Source organism: Gadus chalcogrammus, chromosome 7 (assembly GCF_026213295.1).
Source record: "Gadus chalcogrammus isolate NIFS_2021 chromosome 7, NIFS_Gcha_1.0, whole genome shotgun sequence".
NCBI classification, from domain to species: domain Eukaryota; kingdom Metazoa; phylum Chordata; class Actinopteri; order Gadiformes; family Gadidae; genus Gadus; species Gadus chalcogrammus.
Genome location: NC_079418.1, coordinates 23,294,083 through 23,313,176, shown reverse-complemented (window position 1 = coordinate 23,313,176; position 19,094 = coordinate 23,294,083). Strand labels below are relative to the sequence as shown.

The following is a 19,094-nucleotide window of genomic DNA, read 5'->3' as shown; positions in this document are numbered from 1 at the left end:
CAGATAAAAGTGAATCAACTCGGAACTGTCGAACTGCGCTACACAAAGGATATGGCCTACTCTAGCCTCACAGGTGAAGTTAATGACTACTAGGTCTGGTGGTTAACTAGGGCCTGTGAGTGACTACAACCATGTTAAATAGGATATCAGGTCAGATATTAAAAAGGCAAAGTTGACTTGGTCTATTGTGGAGTTGTCTGATGTCTCTCAAATCCTGTTTGTGTATGGAGTCAAAGTTATATTTGTCATTATTATGATGATCCCGTTTGAATAGACATTTATTTAATTGCATGACATGGTTGACAAAGGATTAACAAAATGGGCTCAGGCTTGGCTCTGGTCTAGAATACATTGAAAGTGGAGCTGATAGATGGTGTTTGTAGAGCTGTTTGACTTAGTGCAGAGCATCTATCTTATTGTCAGGTCTGGTTATTGACAATAAGACGTCAAAGCCCTGAATAAACGGGACACGCCATTAAACATCATTCTATCTTTTACATCAGAAACAATAATGGATAGTCAGCCGCCTCCATCCCTCATTTCAGAAGGGAAGGGATTGGACTTTGGGTTCTAATGTAATATATTATAATGTCATATACTTCTTCATGAGGACACTTCCGAATGAAGACATAATAATAACATCTTAGACTTCCAGAGCAAAAAAAAGACTGTTCTCTCGCTTTTGAATGTCAGGCTCGGATCTGACTCAAGCGATTAGAATAAATGAATAACTGTGTGTAGCCATAGCCAGTGATAAATAAATTATTAATGAATACTGTTGTATCCTAAAAGTCAATATAAACTATATATATATAGTTTAATAATCTTGACACAAATTGATTCCTCCCCACACTGTAATCCCCAGGGGTGAGCAGATGGCGGCTCTTGCTATGACCTGATGATCTGACTTGCTGACCTAATAGTTTGTGCCGGCTCCTGATTGGTGCAGATATTGACAAGCTGTTAGCAGAGGTCATAACCTCTGTATATGTTGTCAATTAACATTATGACCCATCTTGCATTGACAAGTTGAGCAGAGCTGGTCTTGTGTTCGGTGCGTGTGCTTGGGTAAAGTGGGCACAGATGCGTGTGTGTGCATGCATTTTTTTAGATTATATTTCATCTATTTATATTGGCATGATTCGATCAATTCTATCAATCATGCACATCTTGTATTCAGCAACATAGTTTATCCTCAAACAATGGTCTAATGGCAGACTTTTACAGAATTGTATCTATTTAATATTTTTAGTAGAAAAGCCAAGGAGTTGCTGTTTATTGTTGTCCCCACCCCCTTCTCCAGACAATTCCCCTCATAAAATGTCAGAGAAACTAGACGAGAGCCATGCTATGTCCACCTGTGTTCCATATATTGGGCTTATAGGCTGGTCTCTGTTGCATATTCCACTGTTTTGTATAGCCCCTTTATCACAGTCACCATTCTCCAGTCTCAATGGGCTTCACGCCCATTTTTGGCAAGCAACCAAGGCAGGGAAACATCCGTTGGGGATAACCTTGAGGAGGAACTCACAGAAGAAGCACCAGGATTGTATTAAACACCCAACGGGCAGATCAGTACTGATAATAAAACTGAAAGCTAGTGGTTAGGGTCTTTGACTCAATGCTGAATGGTTCTGTTCCCTGTCGTCTGCTGACGTTGTCGGTATCCTTGAGCTACCTGGCATTACAGCATCACTGTCACTTCGGTTGAAAAAGCGTCTGCTAAACGATGAATTGATAGTACATTATGAAAATGTAAAGAAATAAAAGGAAGCTTACAAAGTCTAATAACATTTAATAATGGTCATAATATGTTATAAGTTCACAGAAATGGAATGGTATTAAATCATGATGTTGAAATAAAAGCATCAATTACAGTAACAGTGACCTTTAACACCATCGGGTTTGGATTTTTGATGGAATGTCACCGTCTATTGCTTCGGATGACTCATACGTACAAACATCAACAAACGTCCAAGGAGAGAGAGATACCTCAACTGAAACGTAAAATATTCCATTAGGAGCCACTGATGGGTCTGCGGTATCCATAGCATTGGGAAAGTCCAGGTGACCCGATGGGGAACTGGAAACGGAAGAAGAACAGTGGTTCTTAGCTCCACAGATGACGTGAAAGTGTCTGTACGGGTCACAGAGAGGCTTCATTAAATGCTGTTGCTTGGTTGTTTCATGTCAGGATGGAAAAAAACAACCAGAAGGAGATCTGACTGCACTGTATCCGTATCACCAACCGTCCTGCCAAATGGGACCTTTCAGACGACCTGCATTTTCAACTCCAAATTATTCCATGTATTCAGAAGGCTTCCCGTGCCTATAATCTGACAGCAATTTGTGGTTCACTTGCAAACTATGGAATCATGTATTACTCATACGTTACCGTATATATATATATATATATATATATATATATATATATATATTCACTTATTTTAGGAGGAAAATGAAAGGCCTATATATATATATATATGTATATATATATATATATATATGCCTTTCATTTTGGTCTTTGAAAAAAAGGAAAATAAACTAACAAAGCACAAAGTAAGCCACCTTGTGAGTGTTGCGGGAGCTCTTAGGATGGGAGCGAACGGCTGACTCAGAGGTAATGCCCTGTTTCTGGGAAACGCAAAAGCTCTCTCTTTTCTGCGAAATTCTCGCGGGGGCTTCAACCTACACAAACCTATTATGTGTGAGCTCAGTTTGATAGATTCACATGATCGTAGGTAGGATACGAGAAAACCTTCAGACTTCATTTCACAGGCATAGATTGTCAATGTTTTTCTTTTTCTCTCCCCCGCCAAGCCAACACACTCAGGAAGCGTGTGCACACGTGCACAAGTGCACGCTCGCCAGGCGCGGCCGCCAGTCTCCCCTCCGGAGTGACAGATGGACGGGGCTAATATCATAATTAAGCACCTACCAGCCGACGGTTCCTGTTTACCGCGCCGTTGCTAGGGAGTGACATCAGCTGATCCCTCCTCCCCCAGCCCCACCCCCCGACTCCACTCCACCTCCATGCATGCTCTAATCCTTTCCCTCTCTCTATCTCTCTCTCTCTCTCTCTCCTCTACTCCGTCGCTCCCTCACACCACTCACTCACTCACTCACTCACTCACTCACTCACACACTCTTTCTCTCTCTGAGACGCGCGGACGTGCAAAGGGAGTGGGCAGACAGAAAGAGAGAGAAAGAGACACACACACACAGACAGACGGAGAAAGAGAGAGGGACAGATAGAGAGAGAAAGACCAACAGAGAGAGAGAGAGAGAGAGGGACTGGGAGAGAGAGAAGAGGCGCGTGGCAGACAGCGCTCGGCGAGAGAGTCAGCATGGTCTAAACAGCCCGAGTCGGAGGCAGCAGCAACAGGCGCTGCTTCCCCCTCCGCTCCACACACCGGCGCAGCCTCCCGCCACCACTAACCCGCTGGACCTATCCACACCCTGCGCCCGCGGGACACACGCGGACAGCAGCTCCTGCCCCCCTCGTTGAGGGACAGAGGGGTAGGTGGCCAGGAGTAGGGGGGAAAGGAGTTTTTTGGGTGTGTTGTTCTTACTTATTTTGGAGCAGGAAGGTGGGGAGAGGGGGGGCCCCAGTTTGGGTTGTTGCGCGGCTGTGACTGTTGTGCTTGTTTGCGTTTGGAGTTGGCCAGGGTGAGGAGGGGGCGGGCAGGGGGTTGCCCGGTCGTTAAAGGGGAAGGGGTGGGGGGGTGGGGGGGGAGTTGTCCCCAAGGCGACGAGGTGAGGTGTGTGCGGCCGGGAGGGGGGGCGTGGAGGGGGTGGAGGGGCGGGGGGTGCCCGCTCGGTGAGAGGTAAAAGGGGGCAAGGAGGGGGGGGCGGTGGGTGGTGGTCGGCGGGGGGGGTGGGGGGGGGGCGGAGAAGAAGAGGAGGAGTAGAAGGCGACCGCATGCATGACACAACGCAAAGGCGACAAGCCAACCATCAGCATCCAGGAGCACATGGCCATAGACGTGTGCCCCGGCCCCATCCAGCCCATCAAGCAGATCTCCGACTACTTCCCCCGCTACCCCCGGGGTCTGCCCCCGCAGGCCGTGGTCGCTGCCGCCGCCGCCTCGGCCGCCGCAGCCTCAGCGGCCGCCGCCGCCGGCGCGAGCCCGTCCGGGTCCCCGCGCTCCAACTTGTCCACGTCGTCGGGCTGCTCCGCGGCGGCGGGGACCGGCGGGGGCGGGGCCGACTCGGACAGCGACCCCGGCCAGTTGGACCGCGCCGGCGCCACCGCCAGCTCGTCGTCGTCCCCGCAGCAGCAGCAGCAGCAGCAGGCGGTCCGCAAGGAAGAGGAGCCCGACGTGGAGGGATACGACTCGGACGACTCCAGTGAGTAGACGCCAGCTCCTAGCCCCCTCTTGCCTTCTTTCTTCTTCTTCTCTGCTTTTTTTCTTTTTTTGTGAGCTTTACCTGATATCGTCTGCTGCCAGCCCCACCACCCCACAAACGCACCCCTCTTCTCCCCTTTTCTCCCTTTTCTCCCCCAAATTCTTTTGGCACTGGTTGCCAGGCATCAGCCGCATGCCTCCACTTTCTCCCTCTTTCTGTCTCTCTCTCACTCCATCGCTCTCTTTCTATCCATCCTTCTCTCTCAAACCCGCTCAATCTCTCTCTCTCCGCCCCTCACCCAATCCCCCTCCCATACATGCCTCCACCATCACAGACACCTGGCTGGAGCTTATGTGTGTGTGTGTGTGTCCATGCATGCGTGACAATCTGTGTGTGTGTGTGTGTGTATCCATCCGTACATGCGTGTCAATCTTTGCTTGTCAATATGTGTGGATCTGTGTGTGTGTGTGTGTGTGTGTGTGTGTGTGTGTGTATGTATGTGTGTGGAGTGACCAACTGTTGCTGCTGGCAGGGAGGAGGACTGAAGCCTCTCTCGTCTTTATCGGTAGCCCTTCTAATCAGCACGCACACAGTCAGCCAATGACACCCAGGGATTTCCACCCATAGCCATGACTGACGATTCAAAATGAGGATCCCTGATGAACCTATCCTGCTATGTATTTGTATGTGAAAAGAAAAAAGGCCTTGTGTTTTTTGATTGATGTTGATTCAGAGCTGCCGTCCAGTGTCCCCGGGGGGGGGGGTCTGGGAGAACCATGGGCTCACAGCGCAGAGCTTACGCTCAGCAGGCCAGTATTAGTAGCAGGACTTTCCCTGCCCCTCACACACCGAGTGACTAGTTGTGTGGATCTGTAGATACACTGAGTCTCTGGGAAGCAGGTGTATGTGGGTGTGTGTTGGTGTGTGTGTGTGTGTGGGGGGGGGGGGGGGGGGGTGTAGGGGTTGGGGGTCTTAGCGGGGTGGTCTCACCTGTACATAAAAAGACAGGGATTTATAGCCAATCATTCTTTGTGTGAGTCTCTGTGTGCCTCTTGTATGTGATTGTGTGTTTGTGCGTGTGTGTGTGTGTTTGTGCGTGTGCATATGCACGTGTACGTTCACATTCAACATTAACATGTGGACACTGGACAACGGGTTCTCTCTGCAAGGAACCCTCACAACACCTGTTACATTCTGCCTCTCCAACTGTAGACAATCTAAAGTGGTAAAATTACAACCAAGCCACAATGGAGACGGCTCACCCCCATGCCAGCATCAATCAAAACACTTTTCAATGGCTGAAAACCCATCATTGCAATCGTCCCTTTCTATTCACAAGCACCACACATAGCACTGGCTACCTGTTGCACAGCCCAAGACACGTGAGTGTGTGATGATATGCGCTGGGGATTTGAACGTTGCATACTTTTGTGCCAGCGCCGCAACACAACCTGCTCGTCTCTCTCCCCGCAGGAGGTTTGGAGACAGCTCACGGGTCAATGTGGAACACGAGCGAAGCCTCCCCCCCACCACCACACCCAGGGGAGGTAATCCGCCCAGAGTGACATGCACGCAGAGGCTTAGGGGGAGCCTCTAATCCAGAACTGCACTAAGGTGGTGGTGGTGGTGGTGGTGGGGGGGGGGGGTGGTACTGTAGATTGTCAGGCCACAGGCGGGTTATGCGTGGACTGTGACAGATGTTGATCGTCTGTGACCTGCTACGGGCTTAAGCGATGGTATAACAAGAGCAGGAGGCGGAGGGGAGAGGAGTAGGGCAGCGTTTTTCTGAACTGAAAGTGTGAAAATGCTTTTACCAGTGCTCGACCGCTCATAATGAATCCAATTGAATCACTGGCAAAAAGTGTTGCTTTTCACATTTATTTATTTTTGCAGTATTTGTAGTCGAGGCCCGAGCTGGCAGCACATTCGTTGATGCGCAATGGGAATTATAATAATTATGGGGATAATTATTTTAATAATTAATACTTTTCATCAACACAATTTGTTGATGAAAACACTTCTTTTCTTTTTGTGGGCAATGCAGTTGTCCTTTCCTTAAACCTTAAACTGCGTCACAGTCAAATGGGATTAGGTGGCATGGAAACCCCTTTTATGTGGAAGTGGAATTTGGTTGATTGAAACATTTGTCTTAATAATCCCCTGTATATTTGCCTAGCATGCTAATGGCGGTGCTCCTTTAGGAACCGTGGGCACAAAAAAACCTGCGGCGACTGCCACCTTCTTTTGTGCGGCAGGCAATTAGGACGACGGCATTTGCTACCCCAAACATCCTCCTTCAATCATGTCACCGACACCTAAAGAGTCATCCGCCGCATGGGGAATTACCTCGTGTCACTTCCACTCCATAAATCCGCGACGGCGGGGGTGGTGGCGAGGGGGGGAGCCGGGGTGGTGCTATCAGACACAGCGGACAGCAGAGGGGGGGGGGGGGAGAGAGATGCATTAATCTCGCCAGCCAACAGCAAAATTATTTATCAATGGGAACGAGTAAAACAAAAGGCTTTTCTTTTAAAAAGTATACATCTAGACATAGATGTATAGATGACTATATGCTAGATAACATAGATAACTTTATGCTCTGTAAGGTGACCTTGGGTGTCTTGAAAGGCGCGCTTTAAATTAAATGTATTATTATTATTATTATAGACGCAGAAGATGAAGCTTTCAGAGATCTATTCTTTGACCTTTAGGGAGGCTTAGTCCCCAATAACAATCCCATTTAGTTTAGTCTGCAATGTTTTTTTCATGCAGGCTACTCGCTAGGGAAAAGGGAACATCCATGGTTATACATGCATGATTATGTTGTTTAAGGACAATTTGCCCAGTTCCTTCCTTCATCCTAAGTTTGGACGAGTCTAAATGTGTGTAGTTATCCTAATTAGAGGAAAAGAAATGCTTGGATATTTTCAGAGAGGCTAAAATTACAAAATCCAGCGGGGGCTGAAGCCCCACTAAATAGGGTCTCAAATCCCAGCGGAGAAGCGGAACAAAAACAGCACGAGCCGGTACAGTCGGTAAGCACAACAACAAGCCACGAGGTCTGATGCAACCTCGGAGCCCGAGCGTGGATCCCCTGCCACAGCGCTGCCGGGCGCCGTGGGAGCAGAGCCACAGAAGAAGACGACCTTATCTCCCTGGTCGATGCAGCAAAACAAACGCATCGTTGCAGCAACAGCGTGAGCGATGAGCGACGTCCGCAGCCAGGGGAGGGGGGGCTGAGGGGAGGGGGGTATGACGGGGGGGCTATCTCTGGACTGCACCCATCAGCACCGTTCAAAATGTTTAAGAGTTTCCCCTCTGCGAGCTTGGCTAGGTGCATCCCTAATGGGGTTGTTGTTTACCAATTAGAAGTAGTTCACGCTGGGAGCGAAACTAAAGCAAAATATATCTTATTTTCCTGCCAAGAAAAATGAAGACACTATACTTTGGATATACTTTATCTAACCCATGAACCATCGTGGCATAAGTTGCCATGATGTTGGAATCTGTGGTGGGAATTGGGACCAATGTTTGATACACGCTTCTTCAAAAGTACATAAAATATAGGCTGTTTGGGTGTCTATGTAGCAAACAAAGCATTGCCTGGTTCAGGGCCTGTTTGTAAAAATGAAGCACTGTCTGAACACTGTGCTTGAGGAACAGCCCGTGAAACACTGTCTTTACACTGTGCTTGAGGAACAGCCAGTGAAACACTGTCTTTACACTGTGCTTGAGGAACAGCCTGTGAAACACTGTCTTTACACTGTGCTTGAGGAACAGCCCGTGAAACACTGTCTTTACACTGTGCTTGAGGAACAGCTCGTGAAACACTGTCTTTACACTGTGCTTGAGGAACAGCCCGTGAAACACTGTCTTTACACTGTGCTTGAGGAACAGCCCATGCTTTATGCGTAACAAAATCGAATCGTCAACATACTCTCCATGGCTGCATTCTTCTAAACCTCTGTCAGTCCGTCTTCTAGACTCACGGTTCAACATGACTGGCTGCCTTTTCGTCTTCTTAATGCCATCTTTATTTTTTACACGTAGCCGTCGGCCTCTGATCTTTCTCTGGTCTTCCCCGGCTTAGAGGGACTCCCCGCAGCGCAAAGTCTTTGGTTCGAAACTGATCAGAGCCTCTTTAGCAAACGGAGTTTGCATAATCTCTGCTTGATAGCACAGTACCGTCCTCTCACCTTTAAAGATGTCTGGTAGACAGATAACTGATAGTATAGGAAGTGGAACCATGTCTATGAAGGTTGAATAGCGTTTTTTTTTCTGTAGTGTTGGTTGTGGTTGTAAAGCAAAAGGCGGAAAATAGCTCCATTTCACCAGAATGACCTTTCGGCCGGGTTTTGATTAGCTGGGTGCATTTGGATCTTCTCTGCGGAGCCCCTGTTGTTATGGTGAGCGGGGGAAGGAATGTCTTGTCTGTGTTTTTTTTTTGTTTGCTTGTGAGTTTTACAACGCAAGGCGACGGTTTACCAAGTTGTCTCTCGTAGTCTCAGGTCTTTGCTCTATTGGGATGCGCTCAAATATCTGCAGTTATCCGTTCCCTGCCCTCCTGGGGACGGTGGTTGTGCTGGAGTTCGGAAGGTGTGTGCTTGTGGATGGGGGGGGGGGGGGGGGGGGGATCCGCCTGCTCCCTGATGAAACAAATCATGCAGTGATCTCTCCATCCCCCCCCCCACCCGCTGCCAGAGGCCCGCTGGCTCATCTGCATAAACGGCACCGTTTCCCGTGATTCGTTGTGACGCCAACCTTGATTTTAATTGAAACGGAAAAGTGCAGCACCCGGTAAGTGTTCCCGCTCCCCCTGTGAGGGCCGCTAATCAAACCCAATCGGAGGTTCCGTAACTCTGCCACATCAATGAAGTGCCCTTCATGTGGCGCAGGAGGGGGGGTGTTTGTGATGGGGTGGGGGTCCCGAGTCCGTGTGGGGTTGTTGAGTCGGGGAGGGGGGCTTCCTGGCTGGAATCTGGTGTTACCCGAGCGCCATCGGGTCACGCAGCCTCCCACCTCCCGGGGTTGGGGATGTTTTTGTCCGAGAGAACGCCTTGGAGTCATGTAGGCGAGAGAGAGAGGAGCTGAGGGAGCAGGGGGGGGAGAGAGAGAGAGAGAGAGAGAGAGAGAGAGAGAGAGAGAGAGAGAGAGAGAGAGAGAGAGAGAGAGAGAGAGAGAGGCGGCCTGTGCACTCACCTCACCTCTCTCACTCCGCGATCGACCAGAGTCTTGCCGGGGGTAACGCTTTGGTCCATTTTCCCCCGGGTGCCTGAACGGGCCTTGAACGATTCACCTGCCATTCTGAACCACTGAAGGATGGCTGCTCGGGAGCCCGAGAGCGCTAAGCAAGTGTGGGTAGTGTTGCTGCTTTTTCCCCCTCCGTGGGGAATGCTCCAGTTGAGCTTGATGAACGCACTAAGCTGTAACTGTGCTACAGGGCGGAACATATCCCACCAGACATGTTGTCTGAAGACAACACCGGCCATTAGGCACTTTCTCTCTATGACATCTGCGACTCTCCCCACCAGTAGGGAAGTGTATCGTGGGTTTTCATGTGCTCATTTTGTATGCATGAGTGCGACACCGTACTTACCTGACTGATTTGTCACAGTTTTCTATGTTTCTCTTTAGTATGTGTGGGGGGGGGGCTGGTGTCCTTTAGTTGTGGGTGCTATTTTCTGTGTCGAGCCGAGTGCACGATGCTTCCATGCCATGTGCACTCTAACATGGAGTGCTCTTTGAAACCGCCACATAAAGGAGTTAATTGCATAATTGTACTCGCTTGTATCGGCGGGGAGGGTCCGTTTAAACAACAGCTGTGTGCTCATTAGCCGCGGACCAAAGGGTGCATCAATACGGCTTAGCCAGAGCCCCGAGTGCCGCCTCCCCTAAAGCTCCAGCTTTTTCGTTATAGGAAAAATTTTCAGGGGTTCTTGGGGTGATTCGGTAAATCCTGCAGTTAAAAGAGAATATTCATGAGATCAACATAGGCATTGTAACAATGTGTTATGCAAAAATGAATTTCTCTCATTGCCTCTGAAACGGACCTCATGTTATGAATGTGTGAAAACCAGAGGGGGCTCTACGTGTATGTAATAGGCTATTGGGATACTGTATCACCGCCCCAGAGGATTAGAATGCAATTTATATTTTATTTTCACCTCAGATACTAATTAACCACGATGGAGAATCATCTTCTCACTAATACTCCAATAAAATGGATCCAGTAATAATCAATTTACCGATCTCAAGTAAACGACATGTGATATCCCGTCTCCTTGGATCTTATCCACACCATTTCCAAACCTGAACGCTCCCTAGTTGTGCCACAGACGCTTTGTGGCAGCAACTAAAGATGGATTTTCGCCATCCTTATCCGGGGCCACAGAATTGTTTCGCTGGCCTCGAGTCTCCGCCGGTAAAGCATTCAGTCTTGACTCAGCCTCTGAATCCTCAATACCGACAATGCTTCTGTATTCCGCCGTCTATCACCGGTATGTACAAGCGCGAGTTCAGCCATTCAATAAAAGGTGCACAGACATGTGCTGTATGGTGTTTGTATAGTGTTGGAGAGAAGGTAATAAAAAAATTATTCTATTTTGATTTATTGCTTAATTTGAATTTCCCTGCTACAAAGTGATTCCTTGCTCCAATATTGACCTGAGTATTGACTCCATCTCACCAAGTAGTTGAAAAGAGAAACCTTAAAGAATAATTGTATCCTCGGTTCACAACAGGTTACATATAAAACATGTTATTGGATAGCCTCGTTTAGCTTATCTGACACAAATGAATTCACATTCTGAGCTTACATATAGTGTGTCTAGCCTTTCTATGTTGGATGTTTGAAGGAACATCTGTTTGCCGAAATTCGCAGCAGACACCATGAGGGTGCTTTTACACGTCCAAGCCCATTCATGATGCCATTTCCATTTCATTTGAGCATTAAAAGCTTGAGTGACATTCCAAGTGGCGTTCAAGTATGGCACGACTACATCGTAATACATGAGGATCCAGGACTGGAGTGCTTTTGGCGACCTCGCATAAGTAGCTGCAGCCTCACTTGAGGGATCTTTTCAGGGAAATATTAGCCTGGGCATCCGGGACAGACTGGATTCCTTTCATCCAGAACTAGAGGAAAATGTAATGCCATCAATGAATGTGTGGTCATTTTCCTTCTGTGTATGGAAGTAATATATTCAGTATATTTATGCTAAATAAAACCCCTATTTTTCAGGTTGGAAACAAAATCCATCAAAGCTATCAATTTGTTTGAGTCAGGGGCTGACTCTTCATCTGTGGTTTCTGGGGAATTGGGCATAGCCCATTCTGCCAGAATATCTATTTAATTGATTAATGGATTAATTAATCCTGAAAACGCGGACATGTAGGACCAGTCGGACTCTCCCGCAGGGCTGTTTCTGAATCCCAGTCCACCCCTGGTTTCAGAGCAGCCTGTGGGGGAAGATGATGGATTCAACATGGTGCGCGTTCTGCTGGCCGATAAAGAGCAGGCGAGCTCCGACACATTAGTGGCGTGAAACATACGTCAAACCTTTTTGTCGAACAGAAAAGGACAAATATAATTTGCATGCATATATTGTAGAGTTATTCATTTTTAAACTATTTTTCCAAATCAGCAGATGAACTACCAAGGGGCCGTGGCGCTACATTAAAGTGTTCCGCTTCATTATGGGCACTGATGTGCGGCTAATGAGCTGGCGGCATAGCGTATATATAAACATTTAAGCTAACACATGACATCCTTGCTAAGTACATTTACACGCTTTAGTATGCAACTGGTCTCCCTATGAGCACTTGTGGTAATTATACATTTAAACACTTGTAGATAGGTAGGGCCCAAGAAGAAACAGCACATTAAAATATACGATTTGTCGACCCATGGTAGACTTCATTTAAAGTGCATATTATTAAGAATCGTTTTGCTTTGGTTGTCGGTGACAAGTTACGCGCTCTTATTCTCTAACCACCGGCTAGGGAGTAAATGATAAAAAATGGGTTACTTCAAGTTCGGTCACAGCTCCTCTCTGCGCTCCTTCCTTTCTAGGCTTTAGAACGATGCACAAAGGGAGAATTGGTCAGTTAAGTCTTGGAAATGAACGATTTTACTTTCCTGTCCTCCAGGGCCCTCGTTCTCGGAGGCTGGGTCGTGACATCCAGCCTTGAGTCGCATCGACAGAGCTGAGATTCCCATCATGATAAAGAGGGGCCCTACCTGATGAGGTGCGAGAGAAAAAGTAAATGTTCTCTAATACTGTCTGAGCCCGCCTTAGCTTGTCAGTAATATCACACCCAATAGGGAGATTTTGAACAGCTTCAAACATGGCCTGAGCATACGATAGCTGTAGAGTTATCTACTGCTAATTGTTATTGTAAATAACACATGAAGTGTTATTTGCAATAATGAACCATTAATTAACATAATTTCATGCAGAAATATGTGTTTACTAACAATTAACTAACCTTTTATTAACACAGAGACGGTTGGGCAGCATTATTCCTCTCTATAGAGCCGTGCTTTGGTCAATATTTCTACTCGAATTATGACTAAGTCCACACCTCAATCAAAGTGTTTCACATTGTAGGTTTAAATGGTTTAGTCAAAAGCACAGAAAAGAGAGAAACAGTCACTGCTTAATTCTGCTTAATAATCTTTTATTACTACTCGCGGTCAGTGTCTCCTCAAATTCAAGGCGTTTACCTTGATGAGCCATCACACCATTGCTTCATGCAAAGAGACAGAGGGCAGATTTGGTATGACAATAATATTATCATAAATATCTCTTAGAAGGTGAAACCTGGCAGGTATTCCGTGTTTTAAAAGACCACCCTGTTCACCTTCACTTCCAGTCTAAGCATCAATACAGGAATCATCTGCTGAACATAACACGTTGATCAAACACAAAGTAATCAATTGTATGCTTGGGATTTTTGACAAAAATGACATTTTACTGGACATGATCCTTACCTGGTAGTCGTTACTAGTAACAAGAATGATTCAGGATACCTGGCTGACTTTAGCTTGTAGGAATCTTAATTAACATCCATGAATCTGTGTTAAAGGTGCTTTTAAAACATGATTGTGTTACTCTTGTGAATGTATGAAGTATAACTTTTGTGGCTTTTCCTTCTGGTGGTTATATTATTTTTTGTGTTTTTTTTTGTCTTATTTCGGCCATAATTGAATTAGGGAACACTGCCTGCCACCAGTGGCTATTGTGTTGGCAGAGACAGATAGAGAACAATAAAAACAAACACAGACAGATGGAACAGTTCACAATAAGACCATTGTTGTGTGTTGCCTGTTTCTTCTTTCTGCCGTACTGAGAGCTTCAAGGACAAATCTGTTGCGCCGCTAGCTGGGGTGATAGCGCACACTAGCTCTCCCCGTTTCTCTCGCTCTCTTACGTAAAAAAACGCTTGGCTCGACACTTTCGATACAGAATGGTGTAATCTCTCATATGTTGAAAGTCGAGATAGCCAGAGAATTCTCTGGGGGTATTTTCTGTGGGCTCATAGCTGTCCAGCCTTTTAGAGAGATATTGTCGTAAAATAGACTCATGAGAATAAATCAATAGTCATAAAGTATATTATGAAGACGGGTTCTGCTGTATACTGTGCTGCCTGCACAAGTCAACAAAATGAAAGGCGGTGGTCGGGTTTAGCTTCGAGCTTGTACGAATATGCATTTTGTGATGTATATTCGTTAGTATATATATATATATATATATTATTTCCATCTGTGTGTTTAATGTGTAGAAGGCCACATCCTCCATCTCAATATGAAACCCTAATGTGTGTTTGACAGAACTACCCCCTTTTTGAACATATTCAAATAAACTATTATAATGCAATATATTTAACAATGTCTGTTGTTTTATTGAAAGGCAAACACAAGGCACATTTAGTTGTATTGCACATATCTACCGATTCAGAGACCATAGTGCCTTTTCTCGAAAATCTCTTTATCTTCATCTCACAAACTCGTGCATAGCATCGTCAGCACACAAATCAATAAGCAAGTTAATCTGTTTGTATATACTCTTGTATATCTTATTACTTTTGGCTCCAGTTAAAATAATTTATGATGGATTCCCTTTTGGATTTACCCTTAAATTCCAACCTCTTGCTGATTGATGGCACGCCCAATCCACGTTTCCCCGTCAATTTGAGTTTAGCATTCAGGTTGCAGTTTTTTGTCAAGCCTCTAAATAATGGAAAAACTAACTTTGGCTGTCAAGTTTAAGGCTTGTCTAAATATATTGACATTTCCGTGTAACATTAAGATCAATTATTTGAATTTCAATTATATTTAAACTCAGGGCTTTAATCCATGTATGCATGTAAAGCCTAGGTTCTTGGTTCTCAGATAAATATTCATGCATGAAGTGTGTGTGTGTGTGTGTGTGTGTGTGTGTGTGTGTGTGTGTGTGTGTGTGTGTGTGTGTGTGTGTGTGTGTGTGTGTGTGTGTGTGTGTGTGTGTGTGTGTGTGTGTGTGTGTTTTTTAAAAGGATGGCCTAGAGAAATGTAAAAGCGTGAACGGTTGGATTCACACTTTATGAGAGAGAGGTTTTTCTTCTGGGGGGAGGCAGGCACCATATATCTGGGGTTGTATGAAAGTAAAGTACAGAGCACACACAAGGATCTGACTGGGTGAATCTGCTAGCCTTGTGTGGATCAGGGATAATTTAAACATGGTCTAGACTCTAGAGAGAGAGAGAGAGAGAGCGCCATTGGTTCACAGCCGTGTCCGTCATGGGATTCTTTCCAGCGGCTTCTCGTGGCTGAAGTGAACAGATTGGGGGAATGGATGTTGAGGCATGGAAGATGTAGCGGTGGCGGTGGCGGCGGTGGTAGTGGGTCTAATCACAAGCTGGGCAGAACTCAGATAAATCCTCCGGGCTGCATGGCAAGTGTCCCACATCCCTATCTGGAGAAAAATAACCCCTTAAAGAAGGCCCAGTACCACCAAAACAGTAGGGTACATATAGGGTATATATAGTAGTGGACTTGGGTCAATGAATGATGAAAAACAGGTTCTTCAACTAAACCAACAAATCGGCCAAACTAGAACTAGGAAGGTCTCTTTATATATTGATGTGTTTGTCAAAGAACACTGCATGGATGAGGAGAACTTTCCATTGTGTTACACTGTGCCTATACTGTGTCTATACTGTGTATAGATTGGACTGTGCTGCCTTTGAATCAGCCTTTTTTTTCCCGAGATTCATTGTATTCCATGAAATGCGTTCTTGCATTTCCGGCATGCTATTTTGTTGACCGAATGTGGTTGATCTGATTTGTATTATAGCCCATTATCCCATTAACAGCATGGAAAAATGTCTCCGGATGTGATAAATGAATGTACAGTTTTAGAGGCCCGTTCTAGTTCCCGTCCCAGAGTCTGTTGAACGATAAACACTCAGCAAGTTGCCTTTTTCAGACGAGGATTTAATACGCGTATGCTAGAGACGGTTGCTAATTTACTGATGTACAAGAACTACAGGGCAGCTTAGCAGCAGTCTAAGGTGATTCCAGTCATTAGTCACACATGAGATTGCGATCGCTTATCAAGCCAGTCGAGGAGGGGAGAAAAAATGGCATCTAAGGGAAAGTAATTATCAAATGCCACAATCAGTTCAACACATTGAAAATTAAAACTCGTCCCCGTTTTCATTAACTTTTTTTCAATTTTTCTTTACACATTTGGACACCATACAAATACACAATTTTAATGACTCAAAGCCCTGTTGAACTTTGATTGTCCCGGTCATTTCCAATTAAACCCAGGGTTCATTGTCATTTGGTTTCCTCACTCTTGTCTCCCAAAATAAGAGCGTGCCCATCTCTAATTATTCCTCATTGCCTTATCCACCGAACTTTGTTTTGTGTGCTCTCTGGTAGAGTGAAGGCACTCCAGCCGCCCTCCCCACTCGCCCTCTCCCGCCTCCCCCACTACCCCTCTCCCATCTCCCCCTCTACCCTCTCCCATCTCCCCCTCTACCCTCTCAGAACCATAATTGTGTTAATTCCCCAGATGGAGCCCCCATCTATTCTACTCTGCAGCACTTGATGTTAGCCGACTCGATGCTATTTTGCCATGCGTTTCGTCCGAGTTAGTCAATTACAGTTCTCCTCTATCGTTTAAACACGTTTTCTGAAACTATAGCTACATTTCTCAAAACTCTAAACACAAACCTGAGAAGAGTTAATCATTTTGTCAAAACTACACAAATTCTTCTCAAAACAGATTTTTTTCACCAGACAGTAAACACAGCTATCAAATGAATATCTCTTAGAGAGCATCAATTAAACTTTGGTGTTATCAATTCAAAACACTTCCATCAAAATACTATTTAAATATGTTTTGGCTTTATAAGGCCATGTTACATATTCCAATGTCTACAATGATTTAGAAATAGCTTTCTTTTTTAAAGTTGCAATTAGGTGGTACTTGTAGCATAAAGACTGTTGCCATATTGTAATACAATACTGTGAATATATCATATAAATTGACAGAATCGTATCAGAATAGGATACAATGCATATTTGTTTATCCAATGAGCTCCAATGGGCCAAACTCACAATCCGAGCTTCCCAGAGTCATACTGTACACCTATAGTTGATGCTGCAACATTGTTCTGACAATACACCGATGTTACCTATTTTGGTAAATAACAGTTCAGTAATTGCACTGATAAGTACAATTAAAAACACTACAGTAAGAAAATGGTCTTTCGGGGGATGTAATGTTGAAATCAGTGCAGGTAACAAAGCAAATATATTTTTTTTTACTGTAATACAATAAAATGTTGAGCTGAACTGACCCCTAAACCTAAAAAGCTTTTCGTAGGCCAACAAAAAATGTAAATATAAATGAGGTGAAACCAATCTACATGTAAATCAGTATGTACCCTAGCTCCAATCCTGATCAGGCCAAAATACCTACAACACAGTAGAGCTCACCAAGTCGTCTTTAATGCTCTGACACATGATTGAAGTGTTTTGCCAGTTGAGTTTGAACAGGTGAGAAGTGAGTTCGACTTATTGGTAATTAGTTGTTGCGTTTTGAAGGCCAGTGTGATCCAGGTGAACCAAGTGTGCTGAATGATGAGATTTGTGCTTAGAGTTTAGCAAAAATGTGAAAACAGTGGAATTGTACTTAGAGTTTAGCAATTTTGAATCTTGTATTTGATACATGAGCTTCAAATTTTCAGAATTGTGTGCATAGTTCAATTTTTTGTGCGTATACAATCGAGAAAAACTGTAAACACATTATTTACAGCACGCCATGCAGACAAATCCTTGATCCACACCAGTGGGAGACAAAGGAACCATGCAGTTGGAATAAAATATTCAATAATGACACACACATGCGTACACGCGCACACAAACACACACGCTTCCCGACATAACGGAGGACATATGAATGGCACTCTATACAATTTCTAGACAGATCGTTGGTATAGCAACCATGTTTCAAGGCCATCATTTTCCTTGGTACTTTCAAGAGACTTAAACAAATGCGCCGACGTCGTAGCTCCCGCTGCGTGTCAGAGCACTCGGAGGATAAGTGAGGCCACCAAGGAGTGGAGACCGAAATGTGCCTTATTTCTGTGACAAAATTTTCCAAGTTTGTGCTTATTCGCATCGATCACCTAAGCAAACAGGGTAAAGATGACATCAATGCAATGCTTGTTTCGTACCTACCTCGGTACTGGTGAATAGTTCACAGATGAAAGAACACATTTGTGTATTCTTTACTTTTTCTGAAATTAAATGCCCACACAATAGGCCTTTCGCACACAAACACACAAATATGCTAAAAATGTGGACGCACAAAGGCGAAAAAAAGCTGAAATGGAATACGCTGCCCCTGCAGAGTGTCCTTCGGTTGATTCTTCCTGAGGAATCCGTTTGAGAGGAAAAGGAAAGCGGAGAAAGATAAGCCAACTGATATTTAAATAGTGCCATTCAAAAAGGGAAACATAGAGGGAACAGAAGCTCTGCAGGGGATTGGTCGCCACACAAAGACAGGCAACTGGAGCCCTTTGCCAAAAAGACCCCTCTTAGAGGAGGCTTACACCTGAAAACAATTCAAAACCGTCTCAAGTGAAAAACTGGCTGAGGAGGTAAATAGCCACTTAAATGATCGGTTTCAAGTTAATTATTTAATAGAATGTCACACTTGGGTAGCATTTGTTAACAACAAGAATATTTGCAATCAAAGCAATTCTGGGAATCATCCTTCCTATATTAAAATATATAGTATGTTTATGTATAGGTTTATGTTACGATAATTCAGTCAACATTCATGGGCAACTAAATAGGGTGCCCAAATGCCCCGGTTGTAACTGACATTTTGCTGGGAGACAAAAAGGGACAGTTCATTTTTTTGTTGCAGTTGATCAAGTGGTCATCGAGCAAACATTTCAAAACGGCTTATCCAATCACGGCGAGGCCACGCTCAGATGGGCAAAGGGGGTAATCAAATAATCAACTCTAAAGGACACAACCTTTTAATTTTTGCCTCAAGATCAAATCTGAAGAGGCCTGTTAACTGGGGACAAAGCAGGAGCCCTTACATTTTGGGTTCTGCAGTGCTGTCGGCTAATGCGTAGCACATACATTCTTATGTGCTTAGTTAACGACTTATGATGAAACAACTGCTGTGCAGTCGAATCGATCCGTTCTATCAAATGAGAAAACACCAAACCTC

The 19,094-nt window shown here is 45.1% G+C and overlaps 1 protein-coding gene across 1 annotated transcript in view; it reads left to right on the top strand.

The window, feature by feature from the left end:
• Positions 1 to 3,926: 3,926 nt before the first annotated feature.
• The window catches only part of doc2b (double C2-like domains, beta), a 65,212-nt gene continuing 50,044 nt past the window's right edge, over positions 3,927 to 19,094 (top strand). The window contains exon 1 of the mRNA XM_056594844.1: positions 3,927 to 4,350. Coding sequence (XP_056450819.1) covers positions 3,927 to 4,350 — 424 coding nt within the window. The remainder of the gene's footprint in view (positions 4,351 to 19,094) is intronic.